The 25420-nt window shown below is 41.0% G+C and overlaps 1 protein-coding gene across 1 annotated transcript in view; it reads left to right on the forward strand.

Annotated features, from left to right (window-relative positions):
- adgrb1a (adhesion G protein-coupled receptor B1a) overlaps window positions 1-25420 on the forward strand; it is a gene marked incomplete at both ends in the record, with an annotated part of 105740 nt that overhangs the window by 76764 nt on the left and 3556 nt on the right. Inside the window, 11 exons of the mRNA XM_079164968.1 lie at window positions 4597-4700; window positions 6507-6609; window positions 6751-6901; window positions 6991-7060; window positions 7371-7437; window positions 9012-9097; window positions 16623-16721; window positions 20645-20816; window positions 21289-21384; window positions 21485-21524; window positions 22830-23491. Of these exons, the coding sequence (XP_079021094.1) occupies window positions 4597-4700; window positions 6507-6609; window positions 6751-6901; window positions 6991-7060; window positions 7371-7437; window positions 9012-9097; window positions 16623-16721; window positions 20645-20816; window positions 21289-21384; window positions 21485-21524; window positions 22830-23491 (1650 nt within the window). The remainder of the gene's footprint in view (window positions 1-4596; window positions 4701-6506; window positions 6610-6750; window positions 6902-6990; window positions 7061-7370; window positions 7438-9011; window positions 9098-16622; window positions 16722-20644; window positions 20817-21288; window positions 21385-21484; window positions 21525-22829; window positions 23492-25420) is intronic.

Genomic DNA, 25420 nt, shown 5'->3' on the forward strand with positions numbered 1-25420 from the left:
TGATTTTGGTTTTGGACAGTTGGATGAAGGCACATGGAGTTTTGATGATTACCCCTGTAGCTAGCTTGAGTATTGTTGGCCTCGATTATTTCTTGCTTTCTTTTCAAGTCATTTTTAGCTACTCTATTGGAGCAAAGGATGGCAATGTCAGGTCTACAAATTCCGGACAAGGTCCGGACTGAAATATCTCACTAACTATTTGATGGATTGCCACACAATTGTTTACAGACATTCATGGTCCCCAAAGGATACATATAACTGACTGTGGTGAACCCCTGACATTTCCTCTAGCGCTACCAAGAGGTTGACATTTGTGATTCAGAGTGAAATGTCTTGATTGCTATTGGGTGGATTGTCATGAAATGTGCTACTAATATTCAGGGTTCCCAGAGGATATATTCCTATAACTTTGGTGATCTTCTGACTTTTCCTCTAACCTTTCCTCTAGAGCCATTGTCATTGTTTAGAGGTAATTAGCAAACTGTAGCATGCTAGCACGCTCAACTAAGTTGGGGAAAGTGGTAAACATTGGACCTGCTAAACATCAACATGTCAGTGGATTTGTGGACTGAAGTGAGCAATAAAATATGGTATGTGCCATACAAGTTAGTAACAACGAAGAGAAAGGACATCATTTAAAACCAAGCAGATGGAAGTCATTCCTTTAGAAAGATGGAAAAGACTAATGGTTGAGCTGGTGCAAAGTTTCTTTGAAGAAGAGCAGCATTCACATGAGATGAGAATTGTTTTTGGCAATATTTGGTTGTTTGATATAACAGTAACTTGTAGCTGTAAAAAATGTTGATTTTGGCAGAATATCCTCGAAGTTCTCCAGAGGCTTTTGATCATTTTGTTTTCAATAGTGTGAAGCTAACCAATAACAATATAGTGTTGAAACTCGAGCTCCTCACTTCACATTTAGAAAAACACATTTTATTAAACTAAAGCAGTCAAAGATGATTAGGTTTGATGGTGATCATTAAAGTAAAGAAAAGTAGAAATCTGAGCAGCCATTCGATGTCTAATTACAGTCATTTTTGCTCGGTCTCTAAAAATACATACACGTGTATGTGCGGTTGAATGAAATTGATTGGCCAATGATCATCCAGATGCTAGAAAACCCAGACCAAGTTTTTGGACACATTACAGTTTTTTTTGCAATTGCTAAAACACAATTTCTTCTCTTCTCTTCTCTACACAGAAAATATCTATCTCTTGCAAAAGCAAACACTTTATTTATAACTATATAAACTCCACATGTTAACTGCACACTGAAGTGATAAGTATAAAACACTGTTGTCAAGAGTCTGGCTTTTTATTTGTAGCATGCTGTAAATAAGGACTATGCACACTATACACACCTACAATGTGTTTATATACTCATAACAGTATCAGACACAATTACCATCCTCTAACTCTCTCTCCACAATCGTCACCACCAAAAACCAAACACAATTCTTATTCATTATTCAAAGTATTTTCAAAGGTGCATTCTGGGTACAGGTGATTGATTATTGAGTGTAGTATTTCAATAGCAGTGTTTAGCAAACAACATATAGGCTTTTAGTTTTGAATGATGTTTCTAATGTACACAACCATGTGTATTTATTTGCAAACTGTGCTTTAAAATGTCAAACAGTGTAACACAGACAATGTTAGTATACCTGGTCAATAGACAGACTACATCAGTCAGTGCCTTCAATAACTGTGTCATAAGTACCAGTACGAGTAGCAGTGGGGGGCGGGGCTTAGCAAAGGGTCAATTGAAAAAAACTGTAATATGCTGTGTTTTACTTTTCTTTTATACCAAAGGACAAATTGTGGCAGGATGCAATGCTGTTGTTGGTATCAAAGATCTTTAAGGCAAGGGATGCCACATCATTTTGCCAAGGTTACATCTTTCCATGCTCTGTGTGTACATTGATCGTTGGTTTGCTTCCCTGTGCTCTATATTTTTTTCATACTACAAAGCTTCATTGATTTTTAATTAGTTAGTGTTGGAGTTTTTCTCCTTCTTGCGAAGCTCTTAAAGAGTGTTGGGATAAAGAGATGTATGAATACATTGAACTAGAACTTTGATTGTTGTTTTAAATGTTGTAAGAAAGACAATTCATTTAAAAGTAGGGGAACATTTTTTAATTATTGTGCCTATTTTTAGAGCTCAATATTGGCAAACTCAAATATCACAAGCAGCACAGGCATGAACACACACAGCCTCACACCCTACTGCTGCAGCTGCCATGGCAACTAAGACAATGTCTGCTGTAGCATGCAGGGTATTTAGCTGTCAGTCTTAAGGCTAGTAAAGATTGTCAGTCCTATATCATGTGCATATTTGTTATGTGAAGACACGCATCACTGTGTGTGAGTGTGTGTGCGTGTGTGTGTGTTTTGGAAGGCAGCATGGTTTATTCATGAATCACCTTGAAGTCACCTTGCTCTGCAACCGGGGCTGCTGACTCCTCGCCAGCCTTGGATCGCAGACACCTGCATGTGCATCGTGTGTGTGTGTGTGTGTGTGTGTGTGCGCATTATTCCCCACATAATTGTATTCATGTCAGCGTGGCAAAGCATCTCACTGAAAGCTATAGCAGTGAAATTATTTTTGTTGAGTTCACAGCTTCCCTGAGGCAGTGCCGGGCTTCCTCTGGTGTGTGAAGTCATCCCGCTAACCTTTACAACTCCACTTACCACCATAAACACTCCACTGTACAGCCAGCCAGCTGGGGCCGGCCACTTAAACTCACTGACTCCAATCATCTATCTTTGAGTCTCCAGTCAAATCACAAGTCTTTCAAGTTGAATTATCAAATGGCCATTTTCTATCGTGTCCTCAGAGCCACACGTCATGAAATCCTCGGCTGACATTGCAGTATGCCAGCTGAGTGTTTATCACACCAAGTTGCTTTTACTTGCGGTGTCACTTCTGACCTCGCTGCTGTGATGAAACTTGCATCAGTAGGCCGTGACATCTCTGCTGCAGTGCAACAGGGTGCACCTGTCAGTGATGCTGGCTGGCTGTGGTCAGAGGTGCAACACATTTGAAACTGAGCCATGTCAGAGCAGTGAAACGCTGGGTTTCTATCATAATTTACAGTTATAAGCAGACCCAGCTTTACCCTTCAATGACACAAATTTGAATACATCTCCACCTGGTATGAACGTCGGGATATCTTATGTGGATAGTTGGGGCCTTTGCGTTTACACCTGGCATTAATAAGCATAGTTGCCCTTATTGGATTATGCTGCAAATGCTGCTGTGATTTTTTTTTTCCAGAAATCATTTTAATGCTTTTCATTTTACAATGACATGAATCCAGAAAAAAGGCAAGTAAATTCAGTACATGTCCAGAAGGAAAGGTAAGAAATAAGAAAAAAGAATAAATAAATAAAATAGAAATAAATAAAACAGTAGAAAAAAAGTCGTACATTGTGGCGTGCTTTAGATCTCGACCAAGGGCCATGAGAAATGTGCTAGTTTCCTCCTAGGTAAGAAAGAAATAAGTCAAGACAGTTGAAAATGTATTAATCGAGTCTTTCCATCTCTATTACTGAAATCATGTCACCCAATTATCCCCGGAAAGAAGAAGACAAGGGTGACTTCCACGACAATCATTCCCAGCATCAAGGACTTCAGCAACACAAGGTGGATTGTTAGCAGCGAGTCCAGCGTCTAAATGGAGGGTTCCATTATAGTCTTTTGAGTACCAGCTAACATTTTGGGCCAGTCAGTGAAGGGCTGAACCAGAACGTGTGCATATGTCAAACAGTGGTGAGACAGAAGGATGCAGTCTGAATTTACAATGGTGGAGATGGTGGACAAACTTGACCTGGATCAGCTGGTGTCTACTGGTGACACCAGCTGATAACTATACAGCTATAACTGTATTATATGTCGCTGGGATTTTAAATGAAGTTTTCTTCCTGGAAGTTTAACTGTCTGCAAAAATATTTGCATAAATGTGTGTTTTTCTTGATCTAATTAAGATATTTGGAGCACAGATTGCATGCCAGCACAAAATTGATATGGGGTATTGAACTTGTTGTCTTATTAACCTCGAATCCGTTTCAGCACGGAGAAGTCGATTTTGGGTGCAGCCCCGAAGTGAACAAAGTTACTTTGTTGATTTAAATTGTCCCACCGGTGCCAGGATGACTGGTACATATCAGCAGGAGTTAAGATTCTCTCAAAGATGGGTGAGATTAACAAGTAAACCTGAGCTTTTGAGTTACTTGTCTGAGAATGTTGGCCTCCCGAAACGCATCAGAGTCTGAAGTGGTGGTCGGGAAAATCCAGTCCACTGCATTTGAACCGCCAGTGACCCAGTTAGGAGGTGAGCTCTCAACAAATCGAGTCACCGGGGGAATTTTTCTGCGTTTGTATTCATCTGCTGACAGCTCCTGTCAAAGTCTTTACACATATTCTGCAGGACTCGGCCGAAGTTTCTCTCCCGCTTTGTTTTCAGCTCTGCTTTCGAGCCTTTTCACAACAGTATTTCTATTCATCCTGCAGTTGATAGGCAGCGATCATCTGATGATTCATGATTGCATTAAAGGCTTGGAAACATTCAGTTTTTCTCCTTTTTTATTTTTCAGAACATGGATAAGACACAGCTGCCATCCGTGACGCTGATCGTGGGCTGTGGAGTGTCTTCGCTGACATTGTTGCTGCTCATCATCATCTATGTGTCTGTCTGGAGGTGAGATGAAGCTGGAGATCACCCTTTTAGCATGTGCTTTCAAGAGAGGTTTCAGTTGGAGTTGTTCCGTTGCCAGTATCATTGTTAGCAGTTCATCCTGCCAGATCGGTACTGCACATGTGAAGCATTACACACCTATCTTTTGCCCTGACTATGCTACATTGTGAACAACAAATTAATATTGAAAGCAGCAGTGGGCAGCACAGCCCTACTTGGCTGAATAATGGAGCTAACAGCTAACGCTAAAGGAGGTTGCATTGACTGACATTATGATGCATTCAAGCCCTATTCAGTAAAAATTATACTATAGAATTATAACTTAACGCTATCATATGTTCAATTGTAATCTTGTAAAATGTAGTTTTTGGTGAGTAATCCAGTTGTTTGAAGCAGATGTTTTCACAGCAATATGAACTAGATATTAGAGAGGGAGCTATGACCCGTTTAACTCCGTAACACTAGTTCTCAGCAGCTTATAATACATCATTAAAACTGCTAATGACAAGATTTGTTTTAATCAAAGAACATTTATATTATATTAAGAAATGGTCTTGGAACATCTCTAATTTCAACATGGAAGATACAGATAATGTACCATCCTTTCATCTGTCATCGTATTTACCTTATCTGTGACTCTTCAAATTGAACTTGAGCATTCATGTGTGTGGCATGGGAAGTCAAGTACACAGTATGCTGCTGTTTAAGTAGCAGTTCAAAGCCATGCTTCACAAGAGAGGTTAACAAAGTTAATGACAGTTGCAAATGTTCCTACACTGGTTAATGCATATGGACCAGTAAACACCAATCTACTTGAAAGCACCATAGGGACATGTACAGTAATAGCTTCGCACCATGATTTATGCACGTGACTCCAGCTGCATGCCTACTAAGAGCCTTCTGAAGGTACAAGACAATATAGACTGCAGATATATGTCCTTAATTGGTGGTACTTGTTGTAGTACCAATTTAGTAGATAAAGGTCCAACTCATGTAGCCTGGTTCCAGACCTCAGCATCGCCACTCGTATCTCCTATTTATTCAGCTATTCCAATATCTGTGGTGTAGTTCTCATTGATATTGGTGGCCTATAATGAGGGTAAAAACACCCATTGTTTGCCATGTGTCCTGCACCCTGGCTGCATCTTTGACGCTTGCCATTGTGGGTTAACAGATGTGGCTACTGTAAGACACTTAACCCTAAATTACTCCCGTAGGCTGTGCCTGCGGTGTATGAATGGTTATGAATGATTACATAGTCAGATGGCCCCTTGCATGGTAGCCCCTGCCATCAGTGTATGAATGGGTGTGAATGAACATGTAGTGTTAAAGTGCTTTACAAGTACAACTTATTTACCATTTACCATGCAACTTCACTGTTACTTTGGTTGGTAGCTGTTGACACAGATAACAATATCTGCAATGCAGCGATGTGCGTTGGACATCATCTTCCTCGCTAATTCGCTACAACCATTAAATTACGAAGCAAAAATGGCCACATGGACAAGCATAGATGACATCTATGCAGATGTGCAGGTTGCTGAGATAATTTCCGTATTACTCCGATAGTTGTGATGAATCGTAACCTAACTGCTCCCCTGCAGCATCCTTTTGCACAGCGGAACGGATACATATTGCTGCTGATCTCAAGTGTCGCACTCCTATATGGGGACCCTCCTCTCTTCCTATTGATTGGGACCATCACAATCTTGTCTATTGGTCTGTTGCGTTAGAATCCCCAAAAGTAAGAATGATGTGAAAACCACAATCATTTTTTTTTTCTATCTCTGTCCTGTCGTTTTCCTGCAGATACATTCGGTCTGAGCGCTCAGTCATCCTCATTAACTTCTGCCTCTCCATCATCTCCTCCAATGCCCTTATTCTCATCGGACAGACTCAGACACGGAATAAGGTGAGAACCGATCCAAAGACCAACGTGCCGGTTTATCTATATTAGTATTTAACTGATAGCATACGATCACAGTGTTCGCCTGATTCATTTAGAATCTCACTCGTTATTTGTTTTTCTCCGCTTCTTTTCCTGTCGTTTCAGGTCTTGTGCACCCTGATCGCTGCATTCCTTCATTTCTTCTTCCTGTCCTCGTTCTGCTGGGTTCTGACAGAGGCATGGCAGTCGTACATGGCGGTGACGGGTCGCCTCAGGAACCGCATCATACGCAAGCGTTTCCTCTGTCTCGGCTGGGGTGGGCCCCTCCGTCCGGTGTTCTTCATGTCATTCCTCTGGTCTCTCCCATTCGGCCCGTGTTAATTTGCATTTTTACCTTCCTCCCAGGTCTCCCTGCACTAGTGGTGGCCATCTCAGTGGGATTCACCAAGGCAAAAGGATATGGAACACCAAGCTAGTAAGCATGCATTATTTCCTATACCTCCATAATGTATATACCCCCACCTCTTTAACTATTTATGCAGTTATATTACACATGGAATGGGGGTTTAGGTTTGCAGCATAATTAACCTCTCTCTTTCTCTGTCTCATTCATCTTTTACCATCCTCATTCTTATCATGTTCTCTGCCTTTCACCTCGTGTCTCACGTCCCTCCTCTTTACAACCCTTAATGTTTCCATCCCCCTTCCCTGCCTCACTCCTCCATCATCTCTCCTTCTTTTATCATGTCTCTCCACGTCTGTCTTGTCCTGCTCCTCTCTTGTAGCTGCTGGCTGTCTCTGGAAGGAGGTCTTCTCTATGCATTTGTTGGACCCGCTGCAGCTGTTGTCTTGGTATTTCTTCTTTCCTGTTCAGTCCGTCTTTGCCGGTTTGCTGTTTAAACCTCTGCCCTAATTCAAATTTAGACCAATATGTACGAACAATATGCAACAAGTAACAGTTTTAAGCCATTTAAAAAAAAAAATTAAAATGGGAAAAATAAATACATTAAAGCCAGACAGCAGTGATTGTAAATATAAATCTCAAACAGTAGACAAATGAGATCATTGCAAAGTTAATAACCCATGTCTCCTGCCTCCTCCTTTCCTTTTCAACATCGCCCTTTACTTTTCTGCCCCGTTTCCTTCTGCTCTTGCTCCTTTGCTTCTCTGCCTCCTCCTTCCCTTGTTAACTTCCTTGCCTCCTCCATCCCATGTCAATATCCTCCTTTACCTCCTTTCCCCCCTTTTCTTTACTTACTTTCATCTTTTGCTTATCGACCTCCTCCCCTAGTCAACTTCCCCCTTTACTTCCCTGCCTTCTCCTTTCCTTGTCAACTTCCCCCTTTACTTCCCTGCCTTCACCTTTCCTTTTTACTTCCCCTTTTCTTTTCTGGCTGCTCCTTTCCTCACTTACTACATAATTTCCTCTCCTGACTCATATTATCCTTATTTACCTGCCCTTTTCTTCACACTTAATTATTTATGATTCCTTATTAAGCATTTCTATTGTCAGGTTGCATTTTTGGGCTTTTGCTAAAAACATCTACAACAATAATGTAATAGTGGTTTTGGTAAATGTCCACGGTTTATTATTATTATTATTATTATTATTATATTAATTAAATAATGATTTAATCCTGAAAGCAGTAGAGAAGCTAATGGAGCTACATGATTGAATATCAGCACTGTTAGGTTTCCATTTTCTCCTTTCTTGCAGCTGCTGTTTAAAGTAGAACACGGCAGTGTTACATTAACCATACAAATAATACAGAGACAAATTTATACATAAACTGTCATCTCAACCCTTCTGGTATTCAACCAACATAATCACTGAAGCAACACAGTGTCCTTGTGTCACTAATCAAATCCATTAGCTTCAGTTTCCTTGATTCACTTCCCAGAGCTTCTCCCCCACCTACCAGTGAACAGCTTGTCTGGGGTGTCCTTTTAACACAAGCTGCTTCTCCAATAAAGAGCTACTGCTCCAACTGGCACCAGTAACTGGAGGACGGGCTGTGAATCCTCAAAGCAGAAACATTATAGCAAGCACTGCAGTCCAATACATTCCCTCCCCCAACCTTTGATTTCACACAGCTTATATTTAATGTATGACACTGTCTACATTGAAAAATGTGTTAATATGTTAGCTATCCATCCTTTTAATCATGTTTTCACTCTCATTCTTCATTGGGTGGCTGATAGTCTCTGTCACTAACATTTAAGATGCTACAGTCTAGTATTTACACTGCAAAGCCTAAAGTAAGTACAGATAGTGTGTGTTTGAAATTATATTAACTTGCATGCTGCCATCATCTTGTTGTGACAAACATCTCCATCATCATCATCATTACAGTAGATCTGCATGTTCTGAAGTGATAAAAAGTGTCTTTGTTCTGCTTTAATCATGTGCCTCTTCTCTTCGACAGGTTAACATGGTTATTGGGATTCTCGTTTTTAACAAACTGGTGTCCAAAGACGGCATTACAGATATGAAACTAAAGGAGAGGGCGGGGTATGCCTTATACCACACATCCATTTTACACAGTGACCTATAACCAGCCTGGTAGCTCAGCTAAGGGGTGGGACTAGCACAGTTATTGGCTATTTGCCTGAAACTATCCTCGGCCATCATTTCAGACTTTGGATTGAAGATGGTGCCAAATTTTTAACACCAGGGGAATGACGAGCACAAGAAAAAAAAAATGTATAAATGTGACTAATCAAAAATAAGAGACCAAAAGACAACTTTTTTTCTCATACGGCTAAGACTGCAATCAATGTTTCTGGAGGATAGAATCATGTTCGAAAGCAGAAGAGAGATGTGGGGAAGACTGTCTGGTTATTGGTCCTGCACAGACTGAGCAAGATGATGACTCATCTCATTGCTTTCTTTTAAGTTTCAAATGTGTCACATTTTTCTCAGCTGCTCTTTGTTTGCAGGTGTTGCTATTGATGTAAAGTTCTGTAGATCCATCCGTGTCTTTTTTCTCCTGTTTGGTTATTTCTAGTAGAGGGAAGCAGGGCTTTAAAACAGGCTTTAAAACACACAAAGAAAACACAGTTCATCACAACTTTAGTTTGGTTTTCGGAGCTTTGGCCATTGGTTTTGTTGGTTAGGATAACATTGTACTCAACAAAGTGACCGCTGAGGTTGCTTTTTTACACTGAACCAAAAAGAGCCTGCATAAAGCTACCCCAGTTAAGATTCTGAGTTCTAACAAGATGACTCAGCACTTACTTTGGTAAATACAATGTTATTATCACCAATGGTATTACCAACAGAGCCAATGGACAGTTACAGAAATAAAACTTAATCTTCTTTCTTGCAACCAAGCCAGTTTTTTTTTCACTTTTACCCATTTAATTGTTAAGTTGAGTTGAGATAAGGGGTAGAGTTACGCTGACAAACCACTTTGCTGCTTGAAGGTGTGGGGGCTATTATTAGCCTTTTGTAAAAAGAACACTCCAACATTTTGGAAAAAACACTATATTGCTTATGAAACACGAAGCAAACTTTTCATGTGCCACGATTACATTCAAAGTCGATGTAAGTAAAAGCGAATAAACTGTTGATCCGTGGGCACCCAGAGCCCTACAATAGCATATTATATTTGTACAGACACCAGACAAAACTATAAACTATAATAGATTGTCACTGTACAATGTTAGCATAGCCTAGCACTATCCATCCAAACTGCATTCAGAAAACAAGCCTTTTAAAGCTCTCTGCTTGTCATCTTGCAGACAGACATGACAAACATGACGTCAGAGTCTTTTTTTCAGTATCTTTCTGATCTGTTCACAGCGCTGCAGCACGCAGAAAACAGGTGAGATCAGCCAATGTGGGATTTGCTAGATAGAAATAATATAGTGAAATTCACCATGTGCGTGTCTGGATGATGTTATGAACGCAGACAGGCCGCCGTTTGGTTTTCTGACATATCTTGGACTTCCACAACATGTACAAAGCAGCAATAGTGGTAATCTCAGCCATAGTAGATGAACGTTTTATATCCATGGAGGTAAGCCCCCCCTCCTCTCTTGGCAGCAACAAGCATATTTTCCAAAATGTTTCCAAAGTGCTCCTTTAAATGTTATATATAAGAAATCTGGCAACAAAAACGTTTCTTTGCACATTGTAAAACTATTTTTTTGTAAACACGAATAGGTAAGGAATACATTAATTTTTTTAGCATGAACACTGTCACCAATTGGCGATTTGAGTCTAAAAATGCTATTGGGCTGTTGGTTTCAGTTTCCAAAAAGCCATTGGTCAAACCACAGAGCACACATGCGCCCTGCTCCACTTTACCCCGCAGGCTGTTCTGTCTCCATTGGCATTGTTGGTGCATTCAAATGTTTTTTTTTCTTCTTTCTCTCTCTGAAAATGTTTGCTTTCTTCAATGATCTCTCTGTTCAACTGTACTTGTTTTTGCTGTCTGATATGTCATGTTTGAGTTTGCACAGAATCCCCTCTCTCTCACTCAGGGCTCTCCAATCAGGAACACATCAGTCTCAGAAGCCCCCTTCTATGTCATCAGTGATTGGGTAAAAAATACCTGCCCACCCCCCCACCCCCTCTATTAAAAGTATGGCTACCAGCCCTGCCCATCACCAAATCTGCTGAATCCTCTAGCAAGCACCTCTGATTGGCTAACTATTACTTCCTGCCTATTTACCTCACTTTTCCACTATTGACCTTGCATTTGATGCTACTTCCTGTTAGCTGGATAGAACATAACTCATCACTGCCTCAGATTCAGACCATTTCTGGAATGCTTTTAGATAAGCTGTGACTGTTTCAACAATAACACTTGCTAGGTTTAATGCAGTAATATTAATATTTTCAACTGACTTAAATGGCGTGGGCAAGTGTGTGTGCAAGGTTAGTATGGCCATGACGTGATTGCATTTCTTGAGTGTGTGCTCTGCGTCTGATGAAGTAACTTGTAGAAGGGTAGATTGTCTGACAGTAAGGACTGGTCAAGTTTGAGCCTTTCTTCGGTCTCAATGTCACCTTAAACTTCGTCTCGCGATACAAGATAATTGGAGATCGCCGCCTACCGATCATTTGGGGATTTCTAAAAGCATGTAGTCGCGAAAACGGCCGCTTGCAAACGTAAGCTTGCAAAAGTAAGCTCACAAACGTAAGCTCACAAATGTAAGGCTGACTTTGCAATTCATTTTTGCCAGCAATATATATTGCAATATGAAAAAATACATGCCTACATTTTGTACAATTTTGAGTGAAATGTGAACTTTGAGAGCCAAGTTAAGAGGTTAGATCTATGAAGAACGTTGTGTTCTGGTTAATAATTGAATCATAAACACACTGGTTGCGTAGATATAAGTGACGACAGCAAAAGCTCACACCCACAAAGCATGGTAAACAAGACAGGCTCCGTGTTTCAAGAGGTGTCGAGCGGGCTTCTGACATCGCCGCAGATGCCTCGCACTGAGGACAGTCTGCCCCAGTTGACAGTCGTACCTTGAGTGTATCAAGCAGCAAAAAAGTTATAGCATGAGGTGTTTGAGTTAATTTGCCAACATTGGACGCCCTGTGATCTTACTATCGTGCATGCGAAATAAGCCACTTCTTCGATACATAGGGCACTGAATCACAATGCAAGTTAAAAACTATTAACAGTTAAAAAACTGTGATGGGTGTCGCCGGATAGGCTTACTAATATATTGTCGTATAGCCAGTACAGTCTAGCCCGGGGGACTCCTCGTAGTTGGACTTGCCTTAAGACCTTCTCAGGAAGACTTCCAGGAGACATAGAACTTAACCGGATAATATATTGACCTCCTTTCAATATACTGTATTTGATCTCCTCAACTTATGTCTAATGGTGAACCCCCCTTTATGAATTGGCACATTTGGGGAATTGCTTACTGGTTGGGTCCCCTAAGGACAAACAAAGGGGAATCGAAAAGCCTTTGTGATTCGACTTAAATAGGAAATATCTCACCTGGAATTAGGAAATGGGGTCACACCTGTGGGGGGATATGATGAGTGCATGGTGGCTTGACTTGCTCCAATGGGGTCCAGTCAGAATCAGCTAGAAATAACATGGGGCCACCTCCAGGTAGGTTCTTCCCATGTGGTCAGGCGCTATCCCCAGAAAAATGTGGGGTTCCTTTGCATTGCCATTGTGGTAATATATCAGTGTATATGTTGAGTACCCCAACGAAAAGGAAGGCGTTAGATTCCAATAATGTTAGACATATTAAAAAAGAAGGTATCAAAATCGATGCAGCAGAGCAATAGATACTGTCTTTTTCATTCCTCCCGTTCTTCTTCCTTGTCAAAACCGGGCACCTACCTGAGAGGTAGAGGGGTGTGTTTTGCTAGTAGTGGCTAATGTAGATTTCTTTCATTTTCAAACTTGCTGCATTTAAGCCAGTTTATCAGACTCCACACAGCTCCTTCGAGAGACAATGAAAGCTTTCCATGACATATTTCCCAAATGCACTAGTACTCCCCCTTCAATGTGTTCTCATTCCTACTTCTTTTGGGAAGAAGCTGGGGCAGCCTTCTGCGTAGTATCTTGTTGCTGATGGTTCGGGCTTGGTTAACGTTGATGGTCGGCTCAGTTGGTGAGCACAGTTGTGATGAACTATATTTTTGACTTTCTCCATCCGTATTCCTTTCTATCCTTGCGGAACTGCAACAACCGAATTCCCCTTTGGGGATCGATAAAGTCTTAAATGATCTTTTACATCAAGTCCATCTTTAGCAAATAGTGGCTGCTTTGATCAAATGACATCTCAAAACAAAACACACATTTTTTTAACAACTAATTTATCAATTAATTTGTACTTTCATCAACTTTGTACTTCAAATCATTTAATTTAGTGAGACCACCACTCACAGTGACCTTGGATCTTATCTTTTCCTCCACATACTATTCATGGTAAGCGATTACGGTCTTTTCAATGCGCCATGGGGAGATTTGAGAATGCAAATAGTAATGTTAAGGCAGCTCAGGCTTGTTGGTTAGTGGTTAAGCCATCTGAACGTGATTGGACTGGTTTGAAATGAAGCTATATCATTTGTAGTTTTTTCTGTCGGAGACAAAAGAAGGAAATGAAGAGGCTCTAATGCTTTGTTGTTGTTTCTTCTTTTGGTAACCTCCCACCACCTTTCACCCACTTGCCTCTCCTGCGGGTGGTTCTCAAGGTTCAAATGCAAAACATGTTTAAAGAAGCTAATTAATTTGTGCAGTATCCAATTAAGCGCGCAGCAGCATCTGCACCAGGCAGGTCTGCTCACACCTCAGAGACGAGTCTCCTTCCCCCCGAAAGTTAGAAGCTAATTCTCAAAGAAAATTAAAACAGACAGCAGAGGCACAATTCCAACCAGTTCTGGAGTTTGTTTTGGCCTTAATAACGAATGCTTAAATGGTTTCAATCATCAAGTCTGTATTTACAGATTGTAATAGAACATTAAGCTTTCAGATGAAAATGTTCCTTTGTATTTTTAACAAGTTCTTCCAATCCCTAATTTTCCATTTGATGCAAAGTCTACCCAAAGAAGGGTTATGTTTGACTCGAGGACTCGATCGCACCAGATCCATTTTGTGTTTTTCTATATTGGATATTTATATATTTGCCTCAATGCTTCTGTACCCACCTTACCAACCACCCAACTGTTGCCTCTCAATCCGTAAGTCCTCGGAAATGGTGTTGTATTTCAAAAAGTCTTGATTGCTTTTTAATATCACTGCCTACGGCGTACATTTAGCGGCTGTATTGCCCTTTTACTTTAAATTGAATTTCTTCCATTATGTGATTTTTAATCCAGGTGTCCAGGGGCTACAAAAATCGATTCCCTCGGCTCTTCAGCTTTAATTGTTGTTGTTTAGCAGGAGGCCATATGGTAACAGATTAGTTTGTTATTACTTGTCAATATCTCCAGTGTTGTAGTCTGTCTTTTTAAAGAACTACACTGGAGATACACAGAGTTCTAAATGGAATTCTGGTGGTTTCAGGAGCTTTTTTAGCTTTGGGTGTTGGAGGGAAAATGAAGTCATGTTCTCGGTGATCATACCTGGAAGTGATCTATTATTGGCTGTATACTGTTGGGAATAGGTATATAAAGTTAATACGAGGTCCTTCAGTAAGCTCATTTAAAGCAAAATGCACTCAAACAACAGCTTTCTGTGATCATCATTGGATCCATTTTTTTTAATTGACAGGGGCAGACAACTTGGCATCACACTCAGATATGTCTAGTACTGTAGCTATGATTGAATCTGTCGAATCATAAGGGCTTTGGAATTGCCTTCGCAATCTAGAAATCCAATAGTGAACATTAAGTTTTGGTGTCAATGTGTGAACAACAATGTCTTCAGAGTGACATTTAGGGGACTAGAGAGTGAATTAGGTAAAGACATGAGAATGATGCATGGTGACAAAAGAAATCTGGAAACACAGTTGTCTCCTGTATAATTCCGTGATGCTAGAGGTTTATGGTATGGACATTGTTGTTTTTTTATTTTTACATAGTTTTAGAGAAATCATGTGTTTGGTAAGACAAATGGCTGGAAACATTATTTTGCCCATGAGTGTCTGGCACTTATGCAAAATAGAAAATGCTAATCAGATACTTTGTCGTCGCAATTGGAAACAAAACATTGCACCATAGTTACCGAATTCAAAATGTACCCAAAAGCCAAAGGGCTATTATAAGAATATTAGGAGGAGCTTTCTATGAAGTGTAATCTTTCTCAGTGTTGGCAGCACTTGCAGTGATAGCTTGTTTTTTTTTGGTTTAAACTAACGCCTCTTCAGGTTTGTAGCTGAATTCTCTCTTAAAAGATAAAATAAACTACAGTTGATTACATATGTTTTATTTCTGTTGCTCTGACCATTGGTTCTTTCTGTTATTTTAACATTATTATGTTAACATTTACTCAGCAAAGTAATTGCTGAGATCTGGTGGTGACATTGTTCAGAACAGGTCAGATGGGACCAGCAACAAGAGTTAGTTCAGCTTATTTGGAGGAGAAAATAAAGAACTGTAAACTCTTTAGCTTCAATCTGACCATCTGAACACTCATGTCTCTTGCTCTGGTAAAACTATTTTCAGCGATATTCTCAGATCTCAACAATTACTTTCGTGAGTAATTTGACGTTTGACATTGAATCAAAGAGCCAGATCTTTTTTATAATAAATTGTATGCTGATGATTCAGTGCTGCAACTGTCAGTCACTTAAAGTTGTCTATATAGTAAACGTAAAATGAACATGACTTTATCTTCCAGGACCCTACCATCAGCTCCACTGGAGTGGGAATTGCTAGTTGAGGAAACACAGAGAATTTATTAGTAACCAAATTGCTTGTCAGAAATGAACACCTGTTATATACTGAATATATTGATGTTATGTAACTCTTTCATTACAACCTTTGGAAGGATGTTTCCTTTATGAACAGCAACTGAAAAGACTGACGGAGCCCGTAGCTTGTGCACGTGTGTTTGAAATGTGTCTGTGTGCGTAAAACCTTTTGCTTTAACTCTTAGCATTGCCCGTAAAAAGCAGTTAGCACAAATTGAGATGTCCATGGGTGAGGCACATCCGGCACATCATCATAATCAGAGCAGCAGAGGTGGAATTCCTCACCCAGCGTGCGGAATGCTCGAAATCAGGCGTGGAGATTAAGCCTTTCAGCAGATCAATGGTTGAGCAGGTTAAACGCAGAGAACGCAGAGAGGACTCTCGGTTCCTTCAGGCCAATCAAAGCAGTCATCAGAGAATCAGACATCATGTGTCTTGGCCCCACCTCCCCTATCGCCAGATTCACACACAGGTAATCCCCCCAAAATATACAACCAAAACAACAAACACACAGCACCGGTTGGACTGTAGCCCTGAGAGAGAGATTGTGCGAGGAAACACTGTGACTCACTGAATGCGTGACTGTTTGTGCGTGCCCGGCGTGGGTACGCACATCCGTGCGAGTCTGTGTGTGTGTGTAGGGTGCATTTGTATCTGTTTGTGTTATGTTACAGCGTGTTAATTTGACTTTGCAGTCAGATGACAGTGCCACTGTACAATATGACGCTCAAATGTGCCAAGTGCGGAGTTATCTCTTCGGCTGACGTTTCCACCACAGCTACCAGTAACGCCATGTTAGTCCCGCTAATTATTTTTCCTTAACTCACTCCTTGCCTCTGTTCTCTCCTCTACTGTACACCTCCCTTCTCCTACCTCACTTCCTCTTGTCATTTTTTCTTCTCCCTGACGCCCTGGCAGGCAGGGTCTCACTCAGAATGAAAGGCTCCTGAAGATTTTGGGCCAGTGTGTTCACTGTATATATGTATCTGATAATTATAATTATGTGATGGACAATTGAATAAGAGTGTGTGTGTGTGTTTGATCATCAAAGTCACAAAGCTGATTGGAACAAATGTTGTGGAGGCCATGGTCATGTTTGCATAGAGGCAATACATTTTATTTGTGTGTGTGTGTGTGTGTGTGTGTGTGTGTGTGTGTGTGTGTGTGTTACTGTGATCTATGAGTGCCTAGATGGATCATTTACATTACTATCAACCCAGGCCTTTTTGTGCTAATAGAATTATTGATGGTGGATCTGCCTATTTCTTTGTGTTTGTTTGTTGCAGGTAGTGCTGCTCTCTGCTACAATCCACAAAAACAGCCTCTGAATAGCTCCTCTATGTTTTAAACAGCTGTGACTGAACAATACTCACATTTCACGTCATAGTTTGTAATCTGACATTGCTCACACACTTCACACGTATTGTTTTTTCTGGCTGGTGGCTGTGACGACAAGATAGCAAGATAGGAAAGAGTTTAACGTGTTAACAGTGCAGCACATCTTTCACTCTAGAGTTGGTCAGTATATACATATACATATATATTTATTCTCACTTTTACTCAAAATCAATAAATGGTAGCTTTTAACCATTCTAATTATGTTTTTTTTCTGTCCCAATATTGGTTCTATGACCTTTGTTGTTGCCCGCTCATAACTTATTGCTTAATACTGATGCAAAAAACTGGATTTAGCGTTGGCACAGGTTGCTGATGTTGGCTACTTATTCATCTGTCAGAACATGACATTATGCCATATGACCGTCAACACCTAAATCCACCTCCAATCTAAACACAACAAGTGTTGTCATCACCTTTTTTGTTGGAACTTAATGTTTCCTGTCCAGTGGATTGTATCAGAGAACAGATCTCCCTGCAAATAGAGATGTTTGTTGGGCTACAGTCAAATCATTTTGGTCATAAACGATGAATATGGAAATTAATGTGCCGACCGAAAATAACTTGGATTATCCTTTAGGGAGGATTTTTTTTACGGCAGTACTGATACGTTGTACCTATTTTCAGCATTTTTAACACTAACCGATTTTATACCAAAACTTTGGCTGAGTATGTCCTTCAGAGTATTACTGTGGGCAGCGTGGCAAAGCCTCTGGAACAGGATTTACATAACAAGACAAAATAATGACCAACATCAGCATTTGTCTAGCCTATCTAATACCAGAGGTGGAAAGTAACTAAGTACGTTAACTAAGTAAGTTAATTAAGTTGTATACATATGGTTTTCCATTTGTTGTTTGTTCTTTTACTTAACTATATTTTGGAGGGACATATTTAAGTTTTTACATAAATACATTTGTCCAAATCCAATTTGACTTTCCAGAATATCTTATTAATTGCAAATGAGGATGAGTTATAGGAAATGTAATACATTGATAGACAATCTGAGAAATAGACTACAGCTGTATCCAAAATCATGTACTGCTCCCTCCTCACTATCCAGGGAGTTCCATGTCGAGGGTGATTTAGTGAGCTCATCTACAAAGTGAAAAAACAATGTTGGGCACTACTCGGGTTGTTTCACTGCGTATGTCATCGATGTCGTACAGTTACAACGTGCCAGATCAACGTCGACTGGTGAACCATCCATGATAAATACAGACATCAATTTTTTTTGATAAATACATAATGAGCTCTTTTGTTAAGTGGCCTTTTATCGAGATGATCTGAGTGAATTTAAGTTCCTCTGATAAACAGTGATGCAGCCTATATGTGTAGGGCTTTTATTGTGAAAGGAAAGAACAAAAGCAGTAAAGCAGTATATGCTGCCATTGTCACTGTGGGGTCAATAAGCATATTCATAAATACAAAGTACTTTGTGGCTGTTTGTGTTGTGCTGACACACATTAAATATATTATTTTTGCGCTACAGCTCATGATATGTCTTAGTCGCGTTGCTCTCTCGTCTCATCCGTCTGCCTTCCTTCCTTCAGTGCAATGCATGATGGTTTATAGGTATATCATTGTCCACTATTTTGCCCCGATGCATTGTGGGATACTTTTATAGGATATGATAATTCTCACGATACATCCAGACAGCACAAACAATAGGGAACTTACTACACAGTGCACTATATAGCACTGTGTAGCTGTGTAGTCAGTGATTTTGGACACGGCCGATTTCATTCTCATGACAATTACTGAAAAACTTTGAAAGTCTGAGTGGTTGGCTTCAATGGCTTTTTATATTTTATATTTTATATATAGTATTATATTTTGATGAAATACATTTTTCTGTCTCATCGGCAGCAACATTGTTAAAGTCTCCATTAGTGCCTGATTTGTAGTGATTGTATCATCATTGATTAGTAATGTCATGAAGGGAACATGTGCTCACCTGTCTCACATATTAGTCAGAGTCACTATTTGGATATTTTCATGAATAGTTTAGGTCAGAATGGACATTTGAATGTGACATGAATGCAGCATAAGAGCCGTGTGCCCTTTCAGTTCATTTATTCATTTTAAAGAGTAATTGTGCTCTTAGAGCAGCTATAACAATGACATTATTTACTTTTATACCCATTGATTACTTTGAGTCACTTCAGCTTTTCAGTTTTCTTGTTCGGTGCTAATCTGTTGTCAATGAAACTCAACGCGTCCTTCACACATAAACTTTAGAAAGCATTCTAGCAGCTGAAGGGCCACAACCTTCTCTTCTCCGGGCTTTTAATGTGAAACTGCTGCATGAGGTGTTATTGACAACAGCTAAACACTGATCGGAAAAAAAGAATCCTAGAAGTAAATGGAAAAAGTGATTGAGAAGAGTATTTGTGTTCCATAGAGCAAGTCAGAGCAGCAGATTGGTTGGTATGACGTGGCTCTTGTAATTAATGCTGTGGTAATGTATAATATGCTACATTTAAAGCAAACTTGTGAATGCATCACTTTTGCTTATGATAATAGTATTATTCCATTGTTGCATGTACTGTAGAATGTTACTTGAGGAAAGTACTTTTATTCCACTTCTGGAATATTATCCAACTTAAAATAAATGTGAGCACCCATTGAATAGGTTAGGTCAGGTGATCTGAGTGAGTCCGTTCCTGACGTGCACATTAGAACACATAGAATGACTCAGAGAAAGAAAAAACAAGAACAGCAAAGTGGGAGCAAAACTACGGACTCTTCCTCTTCTGTCTCTCTGTCCTCCTCTGCTCTGCCTCTGTTTGTCTTTGCATTCTGTTTCAGCCTCATCACACTTGTTTTTCCCCACTGCTCACCATCCCTCCTCCTTCTCTCTCCTGTGGCACTAGATCCTCTATGGTTTGACTGAACCATCTTAAACATACATGCATGTAATATATGTGAACTATGAACATATATATCTGCAGATAATGGATGTATGTTTTTGTTTGTGATAGCACAATTATTTGTTGTGACGTTATGTATTTATGCATGGTTAGAGCTGAAGGCTGCTACCAACATGGGCAGTTATCAGGTTATCAAGCAGATTGGTTTAAGATTATAGTAAGATTCTCTGCTGTGCTATTTTTTTAAGTTACAAAAGAACAGACATCCAGTTTATCTCCTGGAATTGTTGTGTATCAAAAGCCTGCTTTAGATGTTAAAAAATGTAACCGTCTTAGCTAATGACAAATATGAAATATCTGTTAGAAACATTGTATGCTTGACTTCTTTGTTATGTTGACCGAGGTTTACACACGCTGTCCTTGACTGCGGTTCCCCTCCCGTCCTGCAGGGCGTCACTGTGGAGCTCCTGTGTGGTTCTGCCCCTACTGGCTCTCACCTGGATGTCAGCCGTCCTCGCCATCACAGACCGGCGCTCTGCGCTCTTCCAGATCCTCTTTGCTGTCTTTGATTCGCTGGAAGGCTTCGTCATTGTCATGGTGCACTGCATCCTGCGCAGAGAGGTACCTCCCATCACCGCAGACTTTATTTATGTCGGCTACCGGTTCTTGGTTTTGTTTGAAGCTGTAAATCTCCCACCTCCCACTGAGATTCTTTGTACAGTGATGGAGAACTCCGTATATGAATGGTTATGTTGCTATGCAAGTTTCTTTGGCCAATCACTCAATCAACACTTTGTAGGGGGGGTGCAGTGGCCATGACATTCCAAAGGGGTGAGCCATTTGGATTTGAATGAACCCCCATGAACTTCAGCTTGTCGTTTCACCATCAGGACATCCCGACTACTTACAAGTGTAGACTAGCAAAATATGTTGTTCGCTTGATTTAATAGGTCTGTTTTTGTTATATCGTGAACATTACAGCTTTTTGGAGTCGCTTCAAGAGCTGTCCTCTCATTCACAGTAGTGTGTGTTGTGAATGGATGCATCACACCAGTGCCAAGATCATGATCTGTACACTCATGATCTGCTTCAGGTTCAGGAGGCGGTGAAGTGCCGGGTGGTGGACCGCCAGGAGGACACCAATGGAGATTCAGGAGGATCTTTCCAGAATGGCCACGCCCAGCTCATGGTATGAATATGCATATGCTATTTTTACCTCTCAGGATTTATTATTCAATATTGGCAGGGTGTGTACACTGACTGCAATATTTATTGTTTTCTGTCCTCAGACTGACTTTGAGAAAGACGTGGATATGGCCTGCAGATCAGGTAAGCTGCAGGTGGAGCGCGCTTGATTCCGTGCGTGCGAGTGTGCGAGTCTTTGGGGGCCGCTGCTCGAAAGCTACAGATGTCTGTCTGTGCCTCCTCTTTGTATTTTGACTGCTTATAATTCCTACACGTAGTCGGAACAGATGTGAGGCGTGTTCCCCCTCAGTTCTGCACTTATGTCTTACAATCAACATCACAGCAGCCTCCCTTTCGCCAAGGAGCCGATTTGACAAGAAATACAGCACATTACTGCTGCATAAGGTAGTTTACACCGGGCTGATGGGAGTGGGGCGAACGTGTGCAGAGCAGTTATATGCAGATAAATAGGGCTGTCGGAGTCTCTCCTACACTGCCGCTGTATAATTAAGTCCCGTCCCGACAGTGCCGCATCAGATACCGGCTCTGCTCTGATATCCGCTGGGAGTGGAAATCTGATTATCTCTCGAGACAGGATATCAAGGAAAGCATCTGGAGCAGAAAAGCTATTGAGACGCAGGCACGCCTGATCGAGAAAAGACAGAAGAGAACAGAGAGCGATAATTGTTTGTTGTTCTTTTTATATGTCAAGTAGCAAGAGATTGTGAGACATTCAGTGTTGCAGATAGAGCATTCGGCCAGCCTGGACATGGTATGGGATACGCATGCTGCCATAAGCCAGCAGTTGTTATAGTGAAATGAGGTTGGGTCACAGGGTCAAGACGAGCCGGATTCAGCCATGTTCTCCCTGTAGAGATGATTTAACAAACATTGTTTTTTTCTTGCTGTCTCATTTTTCCGAACACTCAGCAGGTTTTGACTGAGATGTGTTTGAAAGTTGACACTTTTGATTATTTTGGTCACAGTTGTAAAATCGACTTGTCAGCGCTCTCTGACAGAGTGACAGTGGCAATGGTGACTCTGGCACAGATTTATGTTGCCTCAAAACATTTGAACTACTAAAGCAGAATCCAGTACGTCTTTTCTTTCCATCCTCTTCAGGCGTCGGAATAGCTTAACTGCTGGAGGACCCCAGATCCCAGGGGCCCCAAAAGTCCCAGTTAACTGTGAAGATTTGCAGTAAATAACAGTATTAGCTAAGAGAATTTCTACATCCGTCATTACCTTGAGACGCTGTCTGGCTGAGAACACCTGCATCAAAATCTAGTTTTACACTGAGTCTTTTATTAAATCCATTTGTATTTAATGTGATTACTTGAAGACAACATGAGGCATGTGATATTAATGGATAACGGGCACAGGGGCCCCCAGGGACCCCAAGCGGGTAAATCCAGCCATGTTCCAACTGTGTCTTTCTTTTGCCTGCAGGCACTACGAAGCGTTCCTCTCTCCAGGGGGAGGAGAAGGCCTCCTCTGCTACCCTTACCCTTCAGAAGGGTTCAAACTTCAACACCATGCCGGCCAGCATGGCGAAGGTTCACCTCCAGAACGTGGCAGACTACACCAGCCACACTCTGACTCTGCGCAGGGAGAAGGGCCCCGCCAAGGGAATCAGCACGGAGCTGCCGGGCGCCAAATCCATCTATATCTGTGATGGCGAGCTCTTCAAGCAGCTAGACGGAGAGCTGCCTCGAGGAAACGGCGAGGGCAGCAGCTCCGAGGGCACCGGCAAAGGCCCGGGCTACGTCATCCTGCCGACCAACAACACAGGCACCCTGAAGCTGTCCAAGGGCAAAGAGGAGCAGACGGCCAAGTATAACATCGGCATTGAGCAGCTGCCTCAGACCAGGCTCATTCACCTGGCTAACCCTGCCAACGGGGAGCCAATGCCTGGCTTCGGGCTGAAGAGCCTGCCTGCCGACCAGATCAGTGTGTCGTGCTCTGACAGAGACTCACCTGCACACAATCTGCAGAACATGCCCAGAGACTCCCAGGTAGCCAACAACATGTGTGACGGGGGAGATTCCGGAAACTCCGGTGTGATGTCCAAGAGTGAGACCGTCTCCACGCTGTCCATGAGCTCACTGGAGGTAAGACCACCAAACTGATCAGCATATTCTTTTTTATCAGCCTCACACTTCATACTTAAAAAAAGACATGCATGTCAACGTTGTGTTATTACTGCTCACCAGACATTCTCAACAACCAGGCCTTTATTTTGAAACTGGTTTATATCAGAGATAATTCTTTCATTTGTAATTTCCCCTGTTTTATAAGAGTATTTCATTATTTTTAGAAAGAAGCCTCATTGTTCTCTGATCTGCTTGTTTTAATCTGCTTTTTGCTTTTTATGCAAACTCTCCTCTTGTTTACTTGTTGTCTTGATAAATTCACGATACTATTAAAAATAGCACCATTCCTATGACAACAACAGAATCACATCCTGATCCTTCTGCTGATCTCAGTTTCTCTTTTTCTAGTACTTCTAAACTTCTGTCAAGAAAACGTAACACTTCCTGCACAGATGTTGCGCCGCTTTCAGACGACACAGTATCAGCCCCATAATAGCTAAAACCTGATAGACGTGAAAAACGTGCCTCTACCATCACTTCAACAACTCGACTGTGAAATTAGCGGTCAAAAAAGTAAAAGACGAGTTTTCAGGGTCACCCCTTCTAACGTGTGGAATGACAAATTCCACGACCTGTTCTGTCGATCAATAGAAACTCTTCTGCTTTAAAATGGCAAAGCGACAGAGGAATGATGTTGTTGGTGCTGCGAGGTGGAACTGTGAAACAGAGGAAAAGTCACAGTTGTCCTTTCTTTCTTGTTTTAAGTTATGTAAGCCAGTATGATACACACCGCTTCAGATGCCATTGTTCGTTTACATTCTTGTTTCTAGAATCCGATCGCTAGCACTGCCTTCTCGATGACATCATGTAGGTCATGAAAGGCAACAAGCTATGATTGGTTGGGGACAAATGTGTACAACATGTTCTCACTCCCAACTTGTCAAATATGGCAGCTTGGTCAGTGTCCCTCAGCTTCAAACTAGCACACTCTAGGTGCCCTTCTAGTGTCGGTTTTGGACGTGTCAGAGACGGTGTGTAAGCTTACACTCCTTACATGCATAGTGTCTTTTTAAAATAAACTTCTGTTTTCACAGGAATACATAGAGTTTACGCTCGTTACATGTATACAGTCTGTTTGCATAAAAAACTTCCAGCATAGGTTTGCTTAGTTTTTACAGTTATTTACACAGCAAAACTACTTGGTTAGGTTTAGAAAAAGATTATAATTTGGGTTAAAATAAGTACTTCTAAGTAAGGTGCAAAAGGTATGTGACCAAACTAAGGTCAAATTAGTCAACAGTGACACAAACACACAGGACACAAACAGCAGTCTCCTTAGTGAGAGTCCTTTGTTTGTTTGACCCGCCCGTCCACCAAGACCTCCTTGTTACACAGACGTTGTGCTTGTGACTCTATAATTGCCTCCTAATCTTACACTGTGACCATATTAACAGACATGAATGTTGTGTAGTCTCAACCTGGCATTACACAATACATTAAAGGGCACAATCCTGTTCTTTCCTGGAAGGCTTTTAATGTGAAACATTTGCAGGAAGTGGTTGATTTCATTGACAGAATCGAAAAAGCATCAAGTAAAAGTGAGTGCAATAAATTAGTGAATAAAAACAGTGTTCATTTTGAAGGGTTGCTATACTGATTGAAGTAGTACTGTGGACTGGATTATCATTGTACATGAGATCCATTGTAGTTAGTAATTCCAGCCCTCTCTATGTTTACAACTTTAAAGCCATTAAAACATTTGAATACTGGCCTTTGTTTGAGAAATGGTGGCAGTATCATTATGGTGAACATTCCTTTCTTCTCATCTCATGTCCTCTTTATTATCACTCTCTCAACATCAGGACATTTGAACTGCTCTGCTTCTTTTGTTATCCATAAATCAATGTGAATGATCCCATATATCATGCCTGCTTATTCTTTGGTTCA

Source organism: Pholis gunnellus (assembly GCF_910591455.1).
Source record: "Pholis gunnellus genome assembly, chromosome: 8".
NCBI classification, from domain to species: Eukaryota; Metazoa; Chordata; class Actinopteri; order Perciformes; family Pholidae; genus Pholis; species Pholis gunnellus.